The sequence below is a fragment of the Corapipo altera genome, unplaced genomic scaffold (genome assembly GCF_003945725.1).
Source record: "Corapipo altera isolate COAL_440 unplaced genomic scaffold, ASM394572v1 52b, whole genome shotgun sequence".
Lineage (NCBI taxonomy): Eukaryota > Metazoa > Chordata > Aves > Passeriformes > Pipridae > Corapipo > Corapipo altera.
Genome location: NW_020884922.1, coordinates 4,498,442 through 4,518,355, shown reverse-complemented (window position 1 = coordinate 4,518,355; position 19,914 = coordinate 4,498,442). Strand labels below are relative to the sequence as shown.

The 19,914-nt window shown below is 38.3% G+C and overlaps 1 protein-coding gene across 6 annotated transcripts in view; it reads right to left on the bottom strand.

Annotated features, from left to right (window-relative positions):
- Window positions 1-19,914, bottom strand: part of ZFPM2 (zinc finger protein, FOG family member 2) — a 306,960-nt gene that overhangs the window by 3,873 nt on the left and 283,173 nt on the right. For 4 of the 6 annotated variants that reach the window (XM_027657044.1, XM_027657047.1, XM_027657043.1 and 1 more), the window contains 2 exons: window positions 7,288-7,494; window positions 2,723-2,950 (listed from right to left, as the gene is read on the bottom strand). In XM_027657044.1, the coding sequence (XP_027512845.1) occupies window positions 2,723-2,950; window positions 7,288-7,494 (435 nt within the window). Of the gene's footprint in view, window positions 1-2,722; window positions 2,951-7,287; window positions 7,495-11,520; window positions 11,632-19,914 lie in introns of those variants that run through there. The other 2 variants (XM_027657049.1, XM_027657046.1) reach the window with 2 other exon arrangements.

Sequence of the window (19,914 nt, the reverse complement as noted above, 5' to 3'; positions counted from 1 at the left end):
GAGGTTCAAGGTTATGATATGGCTTGAGGTACAGCCCTCAAGAGTGCCTGAAAGCCACAGACAAAGCAGAAGTAGCATTTTGAGTGTTATTGATGCTGAGCTCTTTGTTTGCGTGGGTTGGCTGTAGTGTGGGAACAGGCTACAGATCTATCCTCATCAGAAAGGACTGATAAGTTGTGTTCATTGTTAAGGCAGCAGGAGCAGTAAGACAGCTTCACTGACATTTTATTTTCCACATATAATGGCCATTGGCAACTATTGCTATAATACAACACCTTTTCCTCATGTATTCACTACCACTTTCCCTATCAATAACAGTACATTTGAAGCCATCTTACAGTCACTGATTAAACAAAAACCCCTGTGTTTCATAGCATTGTGAAACAGAAAATGCTTTAAAAAGAGATAAGACTAAATTTCTTTACTGCAACAACATGGATTCTGGTTACCTTTTAGACAATAAAACATGAAAAAATATTGGTAGGGATGATATTCAGAATTAAAAATGAGTATTTGCTCTGCCTATACATCAAGACATATACCACACCTTAGTTAGATAAATCAGGTTGGTGGTAGTTGGACAAAATGAAACTGTAAGAATACTGCAGATCACTCTGTGGGAAGTTACTCTGTTTTATCTGGAGGTCCTCACTTCTCCCCTAGCATCAGTGACCCCCAAAGTTGTGAATGACATTTGAAATTTGACCTGCTCTTGGCTGCAGAGGCCAGAAGGGAACCAAGGAGATACACAGCATTTTAATCAGTGCCTGCTCCTGTCAGGCACTTCTTCCCCAGGAGGCCCTATGAGGCTTTAGCACCTCCACTGCCACAAGATGGTGCTTTATATGCTTCCCCATCATATGGTACAGTGACAGCAGGATGTCTATGGACTTTGCATTTCAGTCAGGGCTCCATGTTCCAGTGGTGTGTGTCTGCTAGAGCCTCCAGCTGGAACAGTAACAGAAGTTGAAGAAAACTCAGGGCTTCCAAAGGTTACAGGGGATTTGGAAACGGGATGCAAAAGGTGTGATAATGTGTATAGAAAAATTAAGACTGACAGGATCTGAAAGAAAGCAAGAATGATTGAACAGACTGGTTTATGACTAAAAATAAAGGGAACAGCCTGAGATCCAGCCTCTGTTCTAAGAAATACCTACAGAGATGCTTATCTCCAGATTACAAGCAGACAGAGTCATTCACAGCTCATAGCTCTAAACCCTGGACACCTAAGCCAACTAAGCCAAAGGTATGCCACCGAATGCAAATAGCTGAAGCAAATCTTTTGCACAATGGCTAAGACTTCAGAGTTTTCCTCTGTTTGGGGAGAAATTAATCTGTTTATCTTCCCAGAGTACCAGGTTATAATTATTAGGCTGTAAGACATGTTGGGTTGCATTCACCTGCTCTTGTTGAAGCTGCTGTAGCCTGTGGTTTTGCTGGTTCACTGAACAGTGAAATATTTGCTAGGCAACAGACAGAAAATGGCAATAGCCTGATATTCAAAGTGAAGATTTCGAAGCACAAAAAGATCTGACCTCTAATTGAATGGCTAAGGGTTGCCTGTGTTGTATATACAAAGGAGTTTTCACTCAAAGCTCTTCTAGTCCTGTTCTGGGAGGTACCAAACACCTCCAAGGCAACATGATGCCTTCTAGATTTGCAATTGCTGCCCAAGTATCACAGGAATGTGTTTCACTTCACCAAATCCACAGAGTAGGTTCCTAATGCCCCAGGAGCTTTTACACTGCAGCTGAATAAGGCTTTCTTCTATGACTAAAGCACTCATTAGTGTCCTTTAGACTTCATTCATTTACCAGGAGGATTGGGAAGACCTGTAAAGCCCTTGCATCTTTCCAGACACAGCTCTGTACACCAGAAAGCCAACACACCACACACTGACACTGTAGTCTTTATTTTTAGGTTTTCTCTGCTACTGAAAACTCCAGTGCAGAATGTCCTGCAAACTCACTTGTTTTTCCAGTCCCAATGCAATTCAAAATTGGTCATCTACAATGATCTGCTGATGTGATGCTTAGGGACATGGTTTAGTGGTGGACTTGGCAGTGCTGGCTTAACAGATGGACTTCATGATCTCAGAGGTCTTTTCCAATCTAAGCAATCCTATGATTCTTTGTTTCTGTGATTCTAAAATACTATCCCCGTTTTATACTTATTACAAGGGAAAAGCATATTGTTATCAAACAAGAAGTTTTTTATGAAACAAGTGTCCTGGTAAAAGCACAAAGTTTTGGACCATGATCTTAAAGCCTTCTGCCTAAGAAGCCTACTCTAGGACACTAATATCTTACTTCACAAGGTCTTGCTCTCTGACTGTGTGTCTTTCTCTCCTGAGCAGCGCAATAGGGCAGGTAGAGATTGTAATCTAGCCAACTCATATTTGGTAGACAGAATCCTGAAGTAATTAATCGTGTCTGAATTCTTGAGCATACCTCCACCAGTAAAGAAATGCTGCCTGTACCTGTGTATACACACACTAAGAGAGAAATAGCATTCAAATGAGGATTAGTAGATAAATGACACCAGTTACCTGGGAGAGGTGTTTGGTGTAGAACACAGGTCAGAAACTGTTGACATTTTGGTATTATCTACAAGCAATATTTGCATATATTTGGAGAGACATTGATCCTCTGAATGTCTGCAGTGAATAATTCTTCAAATAGCTAAATCTAGAAGATGATCCATGAAAATACATGGTACTTACCACTGTGAGAATTTAGGTGCATTTCCAGAGCTCTTGCATTCGAAAAACTTTTGGTGCACTGCGGAAAGGGGCAGACACTGGATATCTGCTGAGCACTGTCTTCACTCTCCTCTGACAGCTGCGCCGGCCCCTCTCTTTGCCTCCCACTGCAGTAATACATGAGATGGGCCTGCAGGTTCCGCTCACTTCGGTACCAAATGCCACAGGATTTGCAAGGGAATATGTCCTCTACAAGTAAACATATGCAGTGTAGATTAGCTACAGTGCACTTGGTGCCAATCAATTAACATAGGTGGATTAATTCACCCCCCTTCCCCATTAAACACATGCTTATTTAATAAAATATTGAAGAAGAGACATGGGTTTATTAAAATGTGACTTGCGGATGGGAGACTTAACATGTGAGACAGTTGTTTCTTTCAAAAGGACATTTTAAAAAAAGTTGCATAAAGAAAACAGCTAGAAGTTTTTGGCACATAATTATTTTAAAAAATTAAATTAAATTAAATTAAATGTTTATTTGGAACATACAGTATTAATTCAAGAACTAAGCTGTATTTTTCAATACATCACTACTCAGTAGGGGACACCTTTCAATTACGCTTTTTTTCCTGTGCGCTCAAGTCTTTCCAGCTCTGGGCCTTGGAATTTTTGAGTGCTAACTGCAAATCATTCTGAAGAACATGTATTTTCAGAATGCTTATGCAGTTATTACTGTAAGATCCTGTTGCTCTGATATCCAGGAGGCCAAACTAGATTACTTTTCCTTAAGACCCTATCATATTGAATGCAATATAATATTAAGTAGCATGTCTATTTCCTGGGTTCCTGTTCTTATTAATATTAGAAATTGAAATTTCCTATGTATTTTCTGTTGTCTTGTTTTTGGTAAATTGTTGTTTTTCCACTTTTCACTGCACAAAAGGGATATTTACTAAGAATAAGGCAATTTTTCATTGTGTCCTATCCCAAAGTGTCAGCAGCCTCTCTAATGGGAGACTATGCAGAGGTTGCACAGAATGCTTCCAGCAGCTAGAGGAGTTGGGATTTTGGTCATGGACTAAAAGATGCAAACTCTAGTAATGTGAAGAGTAATAATGCATATGGTGTATTTACACCAAGTGGACAGATATTTGGTTGCTAATATCCTGTCAGAGGACACCTACACCGTAATTCATGTATCTGTCTCAGAAGGACAAAAGACCCATTTGACCTTTCTGAAAGCTGAACCTTCCATCCTATCAGTAAGAACAAGACGAAATCCCTGCCCTTTTGAGGCACATCTACATGAGTAAATTAAACTGTGACAAGGTCCACACTTGAGCATTAGAACTTGTTTATAGTGTTAAATGACAAGAACAGTCCCTTCTATACTTTTGGTTTAAGTCAATTAATACTCTTCCCATTCACACATACATTTCAGGAGTTGCCATAGGCCTAGGATAATTCTCTGCATCTGGTCTGGACATTTCTCACCTGTTTTTGACATAAAATTATGAGTGACTCCAATCTGTGAGAGCTGACCTCATGATCAGGCAATGAGCAATTGCAGTCAACATCAAAACACATCTTGGTCAACATCAAAACTCCCCCGACTTCAGAATGCAAGAAGCTGCTAGAGATTGTAATTAACTTCAAGAACGGCTGGTTGTTCTGAAAACATGGCATGCGTAGCTGATGATGTAATTCATTATTATTTGTGACAATTTATGTTTAATGTCAAATATTGAAGTTTATAGGACAACTAGTCTATTCCAATTCCTTTGGGTGAAGAAAGTTGAAGACTCCAACCCATTGAAATGGATGAGTCTTCTATTTGCCAAATATTTACAAATGCAGCCAAAATTTACATTGCTTAGTTTGCTCCTCTGACTGCATTGCTAATACTTGTCTATTTTTCTGCTCATAAATTTGCAGAAAGTATTTATACCACTACCAATTTCTATTTTGCCCTTTGCCACTGAATAATCGTGTATGGATTTAAGACACAACCACTTAACGGACCAGATAGTATTTCAACATATACCACTATTAAAACATTACCAGTGTAGCTTGTATCACTTGAAATGTCCATCTCGTGCTAAAGCTGACATTTCAACATTTGCTTTTGGCTTCAAATGGTTTAAAAAAGTTGAACCAATGAGGTTTCCACAGAAGAGAAAGTCCAAAAGTAGTAACAGGAAATTCTGATATGGTCAACAAGTCCTATTTGAATTAATTTAACTGCATTCCATCACAGTATTGAACTTTCTGATTACCTTAATGAATTTGACTTCTGGTCATCTTTATTTCCTATTGGCTAGATGGCCTGGACAGTCTGTATCTGGAGTTACATATGGTGAATATGTGACTGCCACTATACACCAAGCAGACCAAATGCATTTGAGGAGTTTTGCACAGTAAGAGGATGGAATTTCAGGGAGAACAGTATACAGGGATGGGATCTGAAACTAATTACTCCTCTAAAGTGATGCAAAAAAGATAAAGACTACTTGAAGCTAATGTTTTAATTATTTAAAAGCAAAATATTTCAATTTATTTCAATGGGTATTTTCCAAATATTTATATAGATCAATTCAGGAAATGAAACATTCAAGCTGAAGCTGAATGAGCCAAAAGTGATATCCTAATTTTGTTTCTTTAAACTAGAAAATGTTAGGAAACATAAAAATCCCCAAACCTACAATACCTACTTTTTCTAGAAACTGACTTTTTTTCAGAGATCTAGAGAAAGTATGTTAAGACACGTCTCACTGCAGATCTAGAGGTGCATTTGGCATATTACTGGACTTGCATCTAGTTTAAGACTTCAATGAACAAACTGAATTTCATCAACTCAACAATGAAATGTGAAAGCAGTCCCGTCTGGTCAGAGGCAGAGTTGGAACCAGGGTGGAAAGATCTCAGCAGTGACACTTGCTGTTTAAGTATTCTCCTGGGGTCAAGAATACAGAGGTTACTGAGTTGCTGCTAAACCTGTATAGAAAGAGCTGATGGACCATAAACTTAGACTTGTCTTAGCAACGTTCAGCGTGGCTTTCCAGGGCTCTGTAAAAGGCAGTGCTGACAGCAATTGTGTTTCCAGAAGTGCAATGCTGTAGAAACCTGACTACTTTGCCAAAGACCAGAGTTGGCCTTGTAGATTTATGCAAGAATACACACTCAGCTGAAACAAGCTGTGCATGAGTCTTTGCCCTTTAGGCAAGGTAACTCATTCCAGTGGCTCCCTTGTAACTGCTGACTATAAACACAGGTCTTCCCTGCCTTTGGTGACTTCATGTCATTTTAGCTGCTTCTGACACCTTCTTTTGGAAAGGTCCTGTGCAATGCTAACTGCTTGTTCTGTGAACAAGTGTATCAGCTCACAGCTATCCCACTGCTGGGGTAAAAATGAATGTGCTTAGCTAAAGGGGCATGAGGATATTGTAACTCACTCTCTGGAAGGGAGTACTTGGATGATTTGGACACTGAAACGTTTATCTTTTAAAACAGGCTAACAATAAATGTGTAGCTATCAGAATTGTTTACCCAGAAAATAAGCACTTACAAAAAACAAACAACAATAACAATAAAAGAAAAACATGGAATGAAATGTATTACCATGGATATTTTAACTAGTCCTGTCTGAAGAGCTTCAAAACGTTGCAACTGTTCAAGACTCAGTATTATTAGGTGTGAGTCTGAGTGGCAGATCATGTGCTTGCATGTACATTCACACCTGAAATACTGTGTTTAGTAGTTCACTATAACTAATTATAATAGTTAGAAACCACAGGAAACATGGAGAAGTGCTCCAACATGGAGTCTAAATGAATAGACTTGCAAAGTGCTGAGAGGTAAGAATGTGCAATAAGTCTAGGTGATGGCTAGTGAGGATCATGGTAGCAGCCAATATATTTGAAATGTACTTAGAAAGGAGAATGAGGAACCAGGGCTGTATAAAGTTTAAAAGCAGTATTAATAAAAACCTAAAGATATAAAATTTAATTCAAGCTGAATTTTCCCCGTTCAGGAACATTCATGTCCCTCCTCTTAAGGACAGCACTCAATTGCATACTGTATTTTGTCCATGACAGGGTCTATTGATGACAGAGGACGTAAATACATTTTTGGATAGCCACTGCTATAAGGCATGATCTCCACTGCATTTTAAAACAACCACTGAAGAGATGTGTTTCTTTTCTACCACTGAGTATCATTAATTATTACCAGAAGCTGCATCTGTAAGCAATAAGCTTCCTTGAGCACCAGAGGCTGGACTTTGAGAGCTAGCCGACCTATCTTATCTACTTGAACAGTTTCTGATCCTACTGCCTCTGGCAGCAGATCACAGAACGTCCACACGAGGGCAGGTTGGGTACTCTGGGTGAGGCTCTCGCCAGACTGCTGTTTTTACTCCTTTTACAGCTGTGAGTTCATCTGAGATGATAGGGGAACAAAAGCAGGCTTCGAGCTGTGGTGTGGTTTCTGTGGTCTTGAATTCACTATTGCTGATTAGCTCTTCATATGTGCCTTAAAGTACTGCTGTTTTAAAAAACAGCCAGAGAATAGTATTCATCACTTACTGTTCACAATAGCTGTAGGCAAAATAGATGCCATTGCAGCTTGTTGAGGGAGCAATTGTATGGAGTCCAGCAGGCGTGCAGGATACATGCCTTCTGTGAGAGTCATCTGACTAGCAGCTTGCAGCCTTGAGTCAAAATCTACAACAAAGGCAATCAGCTCTTCACCCTCTGAGATGGCCTTGGTTGTGGTACACCAAAGCTGCCCTCCTACAGGAAACATAAAAGCAGAAAGATTTAATTGATGATATCAGATTCCAGACCTTAAAACATCAGTGCCATATCTTCATACTCCTTTTTTTTTTTTTTTTAAATTTCAATGGCTTATTCAAGGTAAAGAGGCATATAATTTTTACTTTTACTGTCTTCCTTCTATCAATATAGGAATTTTCATATATAAGGATAACAGTTTGGGGACAGTTTTCCTAACTATTTGCACTATGAACATTCATTTGAATTTTTCATTTTGTCTCCTAAAAAGACAGCAATATGAAAATCAAGATATAGGTGAAAATAATTTATACAGCACTTTTCTCATCATTATTTTCACCAAACTTCCTGTATATTTTTTCGTAACTCCAAGTTCACTTTATTTTGAATAGCAAATCACAGCTCAATAAAATCAAACAGCTGCAAGAAAGAAATCAGATTTCCTCTTAAGGGCGTTCTTCCCCTCCCTTATGTTTGTCACCCTTTTTCTCTAAAAAATCTTCCCTTATGTAATATTCTTCGTAACATGACTGCTTTATCTCTGCTTACACTGACTGAACTTCCTGAAAAGAAGATATGCCAAAGATCTGTTCCATAAAGGCTTATTCAAATAAAGGTCTGTTTAAAGGGGGGGGGGGGAAGTAGAAGAATTTTCATCAAACAGAAAGATACACTATAGCAAATGTCACGTGTAGTGCATTAAAAAGAAAATTAACTATGCGAGTACATCTACTAATGTATTTGAATGTGATAGTGAATGCTCATTTGTTTAACATGTTTAGACAGGCAAAGCACTTATATTGTGTTATCTACACTCTCAGGCCTAGATGCATATCCAATACAGTTATGCCTGAAATAATGTTGCATACTTTATATGTTATAAAGCTTTTTTTTTTCCTTGGGTTTTGTATATATAGAAAAACCTATATGTTGCATTCATTAGGCAAGCAAAAACTGTACTCGTTTTGATAAGTAATATTGCTGTGTTTATCTTTTGGCATAACTGCCTTTTCAACTGCACTTCATTTTTTCCCCCTCAACGAGATTATAGTTTTAAAACAACTTGTTGCAAAAATCTGGTAGAGGAGATAACAACAGTGTATGATATGCCACAGCTAAATGGAAGAATTAGGACATTGTTTTAGAGAAATCTTGGACAATTAATTAAACCAGTCTATTAGCTTTCAAAGATGAACAAACAAAACAGCATCAGTAACAGTGTGTTTCAGTCATAAAATATGCTAAGCTTCCAGACCTCAAAGTGGTGTAGAAGTTTCAAAGCAGAAAAGTGTTTTTGTATTCACCCTTCAGTAATACAGCAGTTGAAGGTGCTCCAAAGTTTACAAAAAATTTAATGTGAGGGGACCAAAGAATACTAAGGTTTACTAGCCTCCAAGATTACAGCATTAAATGGTGCAAATCTGAGACTTTCTCTATCCCAGCAAATGTCTCGACATGCTGTACCCTTGGGGGAAAAAAACAAACCCAACCTCCAAAAAAAGAGTGATTACTGGGTCTCCAGCTGCAATCAGTCTGGATCAGCTAAAAGGCTGACTCAGTCTCCTGGCATTAGAGCTCCTCAGGGTGTTGATTCCTGTTCAGCAACAGATTAAACTCGGACAGCTGAAGGGAGCAGTGACCCCAGCTGCCTGATCCACCCATCTCCTGCAGACTGTCACACCTACGGCAGGCACAGCTGGGTGGGATGTGTGATGGCTTTGGAAGCCCAACAGTCTCTAGCTTGGCTTAATAAATGTAACCAGAACTACAGAAGTTAAATCCATTCCTGCATATGAATACAAATCTTCAGCCCAGCAGGATTCAGAACCAAGAAGTACACTGTTATTTTGTTTTCTCTCATCCCACTCTATAGGAAATGAGGCATTTAAGTGATCATGACATACAGGCCCATGTTTTCATCAGCACATGATGTTGTGTTAAGTTAGATCCCCAGATGAACTCCCAAAGGATGCATTCTTCCAGTTACTGGAAATGAAGCATAACACCTTTGCAGCAAAAATCACCCACAGGGTGCAGTCCTCACTTGTCCCCTTCTATGCTTCCCTGCACAGGGTAAGGCAAGGGCCTCTGTCTTGAAAGATGTAAATGACTTTATTCCCCTGACCTGCATGCAAAACGGGAAGACTGTGGAAAAGTCTTCTTGAGCCTTCTACTCCACAGTCAAGGAAAGAGTACAAGTCAGTCAAGTGCAGAGCACTCAGCAGAGGCTTCCAAATTTAATAGGAAGTTCCAACTTTGACTATCATTTGAATTACTGTGCTCCCCAGACATCTTTGTCAGAGATAACGGCTTCCTTACAGGTGGCAGCTACAAAACAGGAAAAAAGTTCTTGCTTCCTACAAACATTTCCACAGGCTAACACACAACTGACATATATACAGCAATTTCCCAGGAGCACAACAGCTTTTCATAAAGCAAAGGGCAGTGTTAACAACAGGTTTTCAAAGGGATAATATGGAAGCCTAAGCCAAGTACCAGCGGTGACGAGAAGGAGATAGGAAGATGTTTGCATGAAATATTTGCAATGATGTGAAGATTTCAGAAGCAAACATAAAGGACTGTTATTTATATGAGATGAAGTTCTCACTAAACTGACTAGATTTTTTTAACCAACTCTTCCTTTAGTTAGAAAAAGCCTGTAAGAGTGAAATTGTTCTACCAAAGTTTTACCAGGCCAAGTGTCTCAATCCTAAGACAGACACAGGCATCAGAAGAAGAGATAGGATGAACAATCAGATAAGTTCTAATAGAGATGAGGGACAGACAGTGCCTCTGAAATAGTCATGATTATATGATTTGAAGACAAGACAACAGAAGACTGGTGATTTTGGGCCTCTTCTTGCCCATAATGAGTACACTGGTCATCCATTGTGGCAGAGTAGTAGAGGGGAAGACCCTCAGTCAGGTGCAAGAAATATAACAGTAATTATGTGGATGATTATAATTCAATTTATGGATAATATGGTATCTAAATCTTGTCAATGCAGTATATACTATAAGTAAGTCTAAAGGGTTATAAAACAAACAGGTTCGTTTACAGTCTTTGGCTTTACAGAATGCACAATTTAAAAGCAACAAAGCACCCATTTAACTACTTTAGGATTTTATCTCCGTATGTGACAGGATCTTAAGTGCTTTTACTCATCCGTACAAAACTGAGTGTTCCCCATCTGCGGGCTGGACATACACTGCAGGAGTCCCTGCCGAGGGCGGGGTAGGGTGGGGGGAATCCATTTGGAAGCTGCCTGCAACCTTGGGAGACCAGTTTGCCCAGCTGGCCCGGTCTCCACCAGCATTTTATACCCTTTTGCAGGCCGAAGTGTACCAAAGTCAACCAAAATCATCACAGACCCCCCCCCCCCCCCCCCCCCCCCCCCCCCCCCACCCCCCCGCTCTGGAATGCGTTCATTATGCAAGCAATCCAGGCAGTTCCTCCCGCAATTCCCACCCCGTGTTCTGTTCTTAGGACAATTCCCACCTGGTGTTCTTATCTCAGGACAAATCATACCGCCCATCAGAGGCAATAGCTAGGGAAAGGTGTGTGCCTGTGGGGAGTATGCAAGGGAAGACCTGACTACCTTTCCTCTCCATCACGTCATTTATACTGAAAGGGGTCTTAGTGGTTTTATGTGGTGGGGTAAGAAGAGTCTTACTCTTGTGCCAGTGCAGAAAGGAAGGTTTTAGATTACCAGAAGGCTTTGAAACATTGGAGAGCTCTGTGAAATTGAAAATAAGCTTCTTGAGCCTGCAATGTACTGTTTTATATCTAAAGTTAAACCAAAGAAATTTATGTGATATATACCACACACATATCAAACATAAGAAGAGAATAAAAGTGTCTGTAAATGCTATGCATTTATTTGAACGCTTTTTCTAGTTCATATTGCAAGGAATTAAAAATGCTCATTTATTTAAACATCAAAAGATGAGAAAGTTAAAGAATATCATGATGTGCAAACCAGAGCAAAAAATTACATTCCAATTGCATTGGCATGAGTTCTTTACCAAATGACATCAGGCACTGAAGCAGTTATCTGATACCTTCAGAGCTTCCACCAAATAGAAAGTTTATTTCAGGGTTCTCTTTTTTGTCTACATCTTTCACCGCAAATATTTCTGCTGCTTGAAAAAAACACCAACAGCCCTAAATAAAATTTAAAAAAACCCAAACAAACAAACAAAAAAAACCAACAAAAAACCAACAACAAAAAACAACCAAACCAAACTAAACCAAAAAAACCCCCCAGAAAATAAAAAAAACCCCCAGCTTTCTATGAATATGACAGAGTAAGGTCCTGAAGTCCCTGAAAAACTGTGGACTTACTGTTCTTTGTAATGTTTATGATCAAGATTCTTGTGCAAACAGATCTGGTTCCTAACAGGAAGCTTATAAATCATACTCATAATTGCTGTCAAAACTGCAGTGGAGTGTACTGCAAGTTTCGATAATAAAGAATAGAGTCACAGTTCAAACTTGATTACATTTTGGAAATTCATGCTGCTCTTACAAGAATCAGTGGTCTTAAATATCTTCTTCTCCTGCCAAATTTTTCACTTGCACTTTTTATTATTTATGAAATCAGTGTCTGCACAATGTCATGCAGACCTCTGCTGATAAACTCTAATTAAGATTAAGACAAGCCTTTTGGAAAGGATCCCATCATTAGCAAACATGATAAACACAAAAATACTCCCTACTTGTCAACCAGGAGCAATTCAGTAACCTAACAGTATTATCTGTTGCTAGGCTACAGGGCTGACAAAGCTTCAATTATATTGTATGGCCATACATATAGAATACTGTATAAGAAAATTTATCTAATATAAAAGCATTTAACTTCATCCATGCTATCTGTAATTCATGGCTTCCCTCAATGGCAAAAAATCAGGTTAATAATTACATAGCATGCTGAAAAAATCTTAGCAATGTGTCATGTTTGCACAATTTTTTCTAATTTATCTGTGATTGATAGACATTTGCTTTGTAAAAATAATAAAATGCAAGCAATGGGATGCTGTAAACCAGAAGCATAACTACATCTGGACTCATCAAGATATGGAATCACACTTAGTATAAAAAATATATAGTAAATTGAACCAATTAAATCATACTTAGATGCAATAATACTCTATCTTCTGAATTCAGAAAAGGGAGTAATGTGGTGATAGATATGCATGCAAATACAAAACTTTATGTAGGACAGACACCTAAAATAGAAAAAAACTTGCCTTTTTTTTTTTTTTTAACAGCCCTTATTTTTTTCTTCTACATTTCATTTTTTTTTTAAACAAAGTAACGTCTATTATGATATTTGGAATTAACAATTTGCTCTGAAAATTTAATTAAGGCAATGGCCCTTCACCCATTTTGATTCTCAGAACTCTACACCACTTCCAGGGAAGACATAGAAATCTGCACAGAGAGCCTTCTGATAGTGGGCTGCTATTTTTTTTCTCACTTGTGCTTTGCAGACCTTAAAGAACGGTCATTTGGAATCTGTGGATCACAGTCTGAAAAAAAATATATATAGATGGACAGACTCACCTAACTCCACTGAAAGAAAAGACCTTCAAAATGGATGAAACCATAAAGCCTCTTGATTCATACCATTGCTTTTAGGAAAAGTGACTTTAGAAAGCAAGTAGCTAAAACCAGTATTTCCATTGACTACAGCTGTTTCACAGATGAAGCAACATCATGATCTATAAACATATATTCAAAGGCAACCCCAGTTTTCCTGTCTTTAATATCAGTTGGCTTTCCTAGCTGAACCAAGTCTAGTTTTCTTGACCCAGAAATGGCATACATCTTTCACAGAAGTTTAGGAAATCAATGGCAATTTCTATTAAAACAAATATTCAATGCCAGTTAATTCAGAAGTATTACTTTCGTGTAGTAAAATTTATGCTTACTGGATTTGACTGTGTTACTGCAAAAACATAATAGCCATTTCCTGTACACACATCTTTTTCCAAGAAGGGTCAAAAGACTATCAGAATTTATTTAAACAACAGACTGTTACTCTTAGCAACTCCCAGGCACTGTAAACTGAATTAGACCTTCCTCTCCTAATGAAATATTCCAATTTGTAAAAAATGATGCTTTTAAGTAATGGTAATGAAGGTTGAAGTTAATTTATTATTTTCCCTCCTTTGTTGCACAGGTTAAGCATTTAAGGAGAATTTGCATATCAGAACAGGATGGGATCTTCATATTTGGGTTCTTCCTGCTTCTCACCCATGGAGTTGTGATGACAGCACAATGAATGCCATTTCAGTAGGCACAAGTTACCGGGCAGATCTCTAATTTTTGACATGAACAAAGTACATATATCTATATGTACACACATTGTTTAATAAAAAAATTATAATTCATTCAAATCCAATACTGTTGAAATTTTTGACAGTAGAGTGGTACAAGGAACAGAACTTATAAATTATGTGTGCCCCTTCTTTGAAAAATGCTTTGGAGGTTTCTTTGTGCATTGGCAAATACAGTAGGAATATGAGTTATTGTGTGAATCCTCCTGCACAGCACCTGATAAAAGAATAAAGAGCTGTGACATATTCTTAAAACAATAGAGGAATTAAAGAGAAACAATGGGCCAGCTGCTTCATTAATACAATCAAAAGAGAGCCCAGCACAGAGGAGTCCAGATAATTAAGCACTACTCTTTTAGACCTCTTTTCTGTAATAAAACTGCTAAAAATTTATTAACTACTTCATAGTTGTTAGATAGATCTATGTACTTGTTTATTTGGGTTGATTAATGCCTTCTCAGTATTCTCCAACATGCCAACTCATGGTTCATACAAGTTTTTGAATAAAATAATGTAAGAATATGTGATACGGATCTGTGGTGTATACAGCAATAAATCAAACACATTTTGTGAACAGGCTTTCCAGTTGCTAAATAATTCTTAGCATTTTTCACATGTGTACACAAAATACATACTTTGCACAGCATTTTTGCTATTAATGCATTTTAATGCCACGGTTCCAGCCATCTCTCAGTGAACTGTCTCAAAAATCACCCCTGCAAATTCAGATGTCTCAAACTCTCACAAAAAACAGCTTTAGTGCTACATTAATGAGATGATTACTTAGCATCTTCTTTAATTTTTCCTTGTTTACTGATCAAAGGAGATTGCCAAAAGATACTTGACCTTTAATTTTGACTAACCCACTGCATACTATAAGTATACAGACTGCAAAAAGTGGAAAATCTATTATACTCTATAAAATTAGACCAATGGACAAAACAATTCTGTTCCACTTTTACTATTACCTTTGCGTTCAGCACAGAATATGAAGACTTCTTAATTTTTACCTCACTAAACAAAAGGCAAAATAAAGGAACTGCAATAATATTTTTCACAACAAAGTAACAGAAAAATACCCACCTGAAAGGCATTAGTCAAATTAAAAAAGGAGATTTTAAAATCCCTGCATTTTGAGATATAAAATCTCTTTCCAGAAACAGGGAAGAAAATACTCCTTAGGAATATAGCTCTTACTCCTGCCCAAGAGTCAGCCTGAGCTTTGGGCCTGACTTCAGCTTAGTCATATGCTGACAGCTGACAGTGTGTTCATCTGAATAGATGATTTTATAGTTAAAACTGTCAGGCATTATATAGCTGATAAAGAGGAAAAGAAAAATATGAAAGGAACTCGCCAGTCCTAAGGGAGAGAGCTCCCAAACCTGGCATCTTGGTGTCAGTGTCAGGGGTAGGTCTTTCCCTTGCTGCAATACAACTATCACTAACATCACCATCTGTATTGCAGCAGCTCTCAAATTCTGCAAAAATCTTCATCAGCTGAACCTCAAATGCAGCACACTGTTTCTGCAGAGCAAGGAGTGTAACAAACACTTAGATTTGGACCTCTTTTTTTTTTTCCATTGTTGCGTGCCTGCATTTTGTTTGTTTGAGGATTTCTATGTGTTTCCTCCAATTAAATGTCCGCATGTAGCTCAACAGAGTTCTATTAGGTAAAGAGGCAAAATAGATTAGTCCTCCGAAAATATTCAGAGGAAAATAATGTGGTAATTTTATTTGCCATTTTCCCCCCTGATAGAGCTGTCACAGCTTATTTACCACAGGGGGAGACAGTTAAACCCATATCCTTAGAAGTTCTATGCATTTAAGAGGCTTATATATCTCTTCTGGGACCCTCGTTCAAATCCTGGGCTAATCAGAATGAATACATATCTTTCTATTAGATGGCTCTAAAAAGTCTTAGGTGATATCAGCTCCTGGTGGACGACAGTCCACAGCGTAAAACTATTAAATGTTTGGCACAAATGGCAATACTTACAGAATGAAGCTGAAAACTGTAATATCACGAGAAGTTAAGTCTGCTGCTCAGAGGTTGAAATTAAAGCCAGCCACAAATGCTAAACCTGTTATATTTTCTTAATTCAGCATAAACTCAAACAAGGAAGTTCTTTCCCAAGTTTACCAATTTCTTCCTTTTTTTTGTTTCTCATTTCTTTGCTAATTCCTATGTTTTGAATTGAGTGCTACACCTTTTTTACATTTGAATTAGGTCTCACTTGAGTGTTATTTCAGAATTTACTAATCCTTCAGAAAGGAAATGATAAACAGCTTGGAAAAAACCGATAAACCCTTGCTGACATTGCCCATGTTGCACTCCCATAACCACTGCAAAGGATCTAGGACTTACTGTCACAGAACACTCATCTCCCCTTTTACTTTCTGCAGGACCACTGAATGGGCACTCTCCAAAGAGCTTCCCAGGAGACATTCCCAGGTGACGCCCACTGCTCTCCTCCAGCTTTTGTGGATGCACTAGGTTTCAGAGAGAGAAAATGGACCACTGAAACCAATTACTCTGAAGCAGAGCTTCAGATACACACATTCCTACAATCCCCGCTTCCATAACAGCACAGCTGTAAGGTGACCTTTTTGTAGCCTTACAAACACAATCATGCCTGTGGATTGTCTTTTCAGAGTTATTTAGTTAGGCTGGAGTGTATGAAAAAAAGAGGTGATTAAATGAGACAATAGCTATGCTTTAATGGCACCTCTTTCTTACAGGGAAAGCAGAGTACACTGCATCTTATCAATGGATTTTCTACTGTCTTGCACCTGCTACTGTAGGGCTCATTTCTTGCCCCTGGGCAAATGCAGAGTGAATGGCAGAGGTACCTAGGCAGAAGGAAGGATTATACAGCAGGAGCTGTAGTGATAGGTTGTATTTGTAAAGGAAATCAACACAATAAATAAAAAGAGAAATGGAGAAGTTATAGAATGGTAAAACTGAAGTAAGAAATATTGGTTATGAGACCTGGTTGCTTATTCAATACAGGGGCCACACTCCAGAAAAAGTTTACAGCTATGTGAGAAACAAAAGTCACCTTTTACAATGAACAGTAGCTGGAGCATTTAGGTGAGTGTAACCCTGAGAAAACAGTCACTATTATTGCGAATTATCTTGGAACTTTCCTCATTTTAATGTTCAGCTCACAGGCTGAAGTTCAGAAACTAGTTTACCTCGGCTGTAACAATCATGGAAGCAAAGAAGCACTTCTTGATTCCAAAAAAAATCTTGCTCCTATGTAAACCATTAGAATGTTTTACACTGGCTGCAGTGGAAAGAAGACTGTGACAAATCAGTGTTTCTCGTACTAAACCAGCAACTAAGTAAAAGGCATTAAAAGTACATTTGCACGTTTAGTATGGTCTAAAATGTAAATGCCACAGAAGCTACAATAAGCATGTAACCCAGTCTTTTCTATTTAAAAAGTACTTCATTTAAAAAACCAAGCACTGCACACACACAACCCCCCATACAGATACCCCAGATTTCCTCCAAATGTGTTAAACGCCAGGTATCATAGTTCTATCTTTTGAAGTAGAAGCTAGAATTAAACTAACTGAAAACTCTAAATGATCAAAAGCATTGCCACCTTCCAAGCTATATACAGTGTCCAAGGTAAACATGTGTTGTAAACCACTGCCAGTCTCCCAGTTAGTTTATCTAGTAAGAGTCTGTTAACAGAAAGCAAAGAAAGCAAAGACTGAGCTACTTCTGGTCGCAGTGGAACTACAAAAAAGATTATGAATGAGAAAATACTTAAGATTCTTGCTGCACACACTAACATGGATTAGCAATTACGAAGGATTCTGTACTTGATGATTTCTTTTAAAACAGGCTTAATAAGAAATACCAGTTTACTGAGCATTATACAGGTGCATAGGAGCTGCCATTCTGCCTGCCTGGTCAGCATGATTTCTAAATGGCCAGGAAAGAAGTGACTGTATACCCAAAGGCAAGCTGTCAAAATTCAGTTTGCAGCTGATAAACTGATTACAAAGCTGCTTAAGACTTTGCTTGTAAACAAAAGCATTTATCAACTAATAATTTGCAATAAACTGATGTAACTCCCAGCTGAGCCCCAAACTGTAATTGTCTTTACCATCTGCCTATTAAAATACCATTCTTCATCACCAAGCAGGAGCAGAAGGGAGAGAATCTCCAACAACTACATAACTTGCATGCTTATAAATAATCTGTGAGCATTTCACACATTCATTATGACTGCCAGGTTTTGTATACTTCATTTTCTCTTTTTGAGAGGCAAAGAGGTGCTGCAAAGTGGCAGAAAAGAAATTAATAAATACCGCCTGGTGCAAGAAAAAATTATGTAAATTCATCATACTCTGCAGTTTCTTAATTTTTTTCTCTTTTTGCTACTCCATAGGAATATCATGATGGAAGCCCCCTCAAGCACAACTTTGCAGATTAAACTCACAATTTCTTTTCAACTTGTCAGTTTTCATTACCTTTCTTTCTTATGCATTCACTTCTTACAGCTGCTTCAATGGGAAGCCGGTTAAAGCATACTGGCTCCCTAGGGGGGAGTCTGCCAGGGTCTGAGGCATTCTGCAGGCTCCCTGGACCCTCTACAGGTCACCCTTAAGAGAATTTTGCCTATCTTGTTGAGAGGATGTCTGAAAATTAAGTGAATTTACATGCTTTTATTTTCTAGCTATTGACAGCCCAAGTCCTGAGAAAGGTGGTAGAGTCTAGACAAAGTTCAAAATTAACTAATTCAGATGCTCTAAAGCTGATACATCCCAAAGGAAGAATTACTTTGTAAAATGTCTAAAATATTCAAGTATGAGGGGGAGAAAACAGGAGAACTGATACTGTGCAGAGAATGGCAGCCCCTCAAGATGTGTCTGCATGAAAAATTGAATTTAACAGAGAGTCGCACTATGATTTAGTGCAATGCACTCGACCACACATTTTTGCAATCTGCACTCTCAGCCACCCACTGGTCTGAACACAAGGCTGTGACCACAGACCAATGACGAGTTTACGTCTTCAAAAATATCTGTACAAAAAGCACAGATGTCTTAAATGCAACTTGATTTCTCATTGACTTTCCAGATTCAGACTAGAATGATCTATTTAGCCGAAGTGAGGCTTTTCATGTGTATGAAAAACATTTTATGCCATTGCTAGGAAGAAAATGGGCATCTAAAAGCAAAAGAAGAAGGTTCCTCCTGTTAATCATATTGAAATACAAGAAATTAAAGGATGATCCTGTCACCCATGCTCACAGCAGTTTCATTTCCTTCACCGATCTTTGTCTACCTTGTAACACCTTTGTCTGACTCTCTGTTACTGCTAGCATTGCCTGTAGAACACCACCTCACTCCCAAGAACTGTAAAAGGAAATAAAACTCACAAGACAGATTGGTACCTATAGACTTTATTGTTTAAGATACATTCCGCTCAAGACAATTACGGCTGTAAACTAAGGTAATTTTACATGTATATAAATACACGTAGTCATAAATATGCTGGCTGAACCAGGTCTCTGTACCTAAGTTTTTATCCACAGTTCTGGGACAAGGCCCAAACTGGGGTGAAACAGAGGGAAAAGTGAACAGCATGCATGGGTACGGAAAACATATGTGTGATTTTTTTTTTTTAAATTTTGTAAAGAAGAAGTTTTGTTTTGTGATAAAAAACATCTTTCAAACCTCTGTAGGTTACACCCATCATATAAATTATTTAATCACAGAAGCATAGATTGGCTTGGGTTGGAAGGGACCTTAAAGATCATCTAGTTCCATCCCACCTGCCATGGGCAGAGACACTTTACACTAGACCAGGTTGCTCAGAGCCCCATCCAAACCTGGCCTTGAACGTTTCCATGGATGGGGAATCCACAGTTTCTCTGGGCAACCTGCCTGTGCCTCACCACCCTCACAGTAAAGAACTGCAAACTTTAAGTAACTTGATTGGATGAGATCCTTAGCAAGATAATGCTGAGCTAAGCTATAAAGTTAGAAGAGTCACAGTTTTAAAGACTTGTGTAACAATTACATTACAAAAACCAGTAAAAAAAAAAACACAAAAAA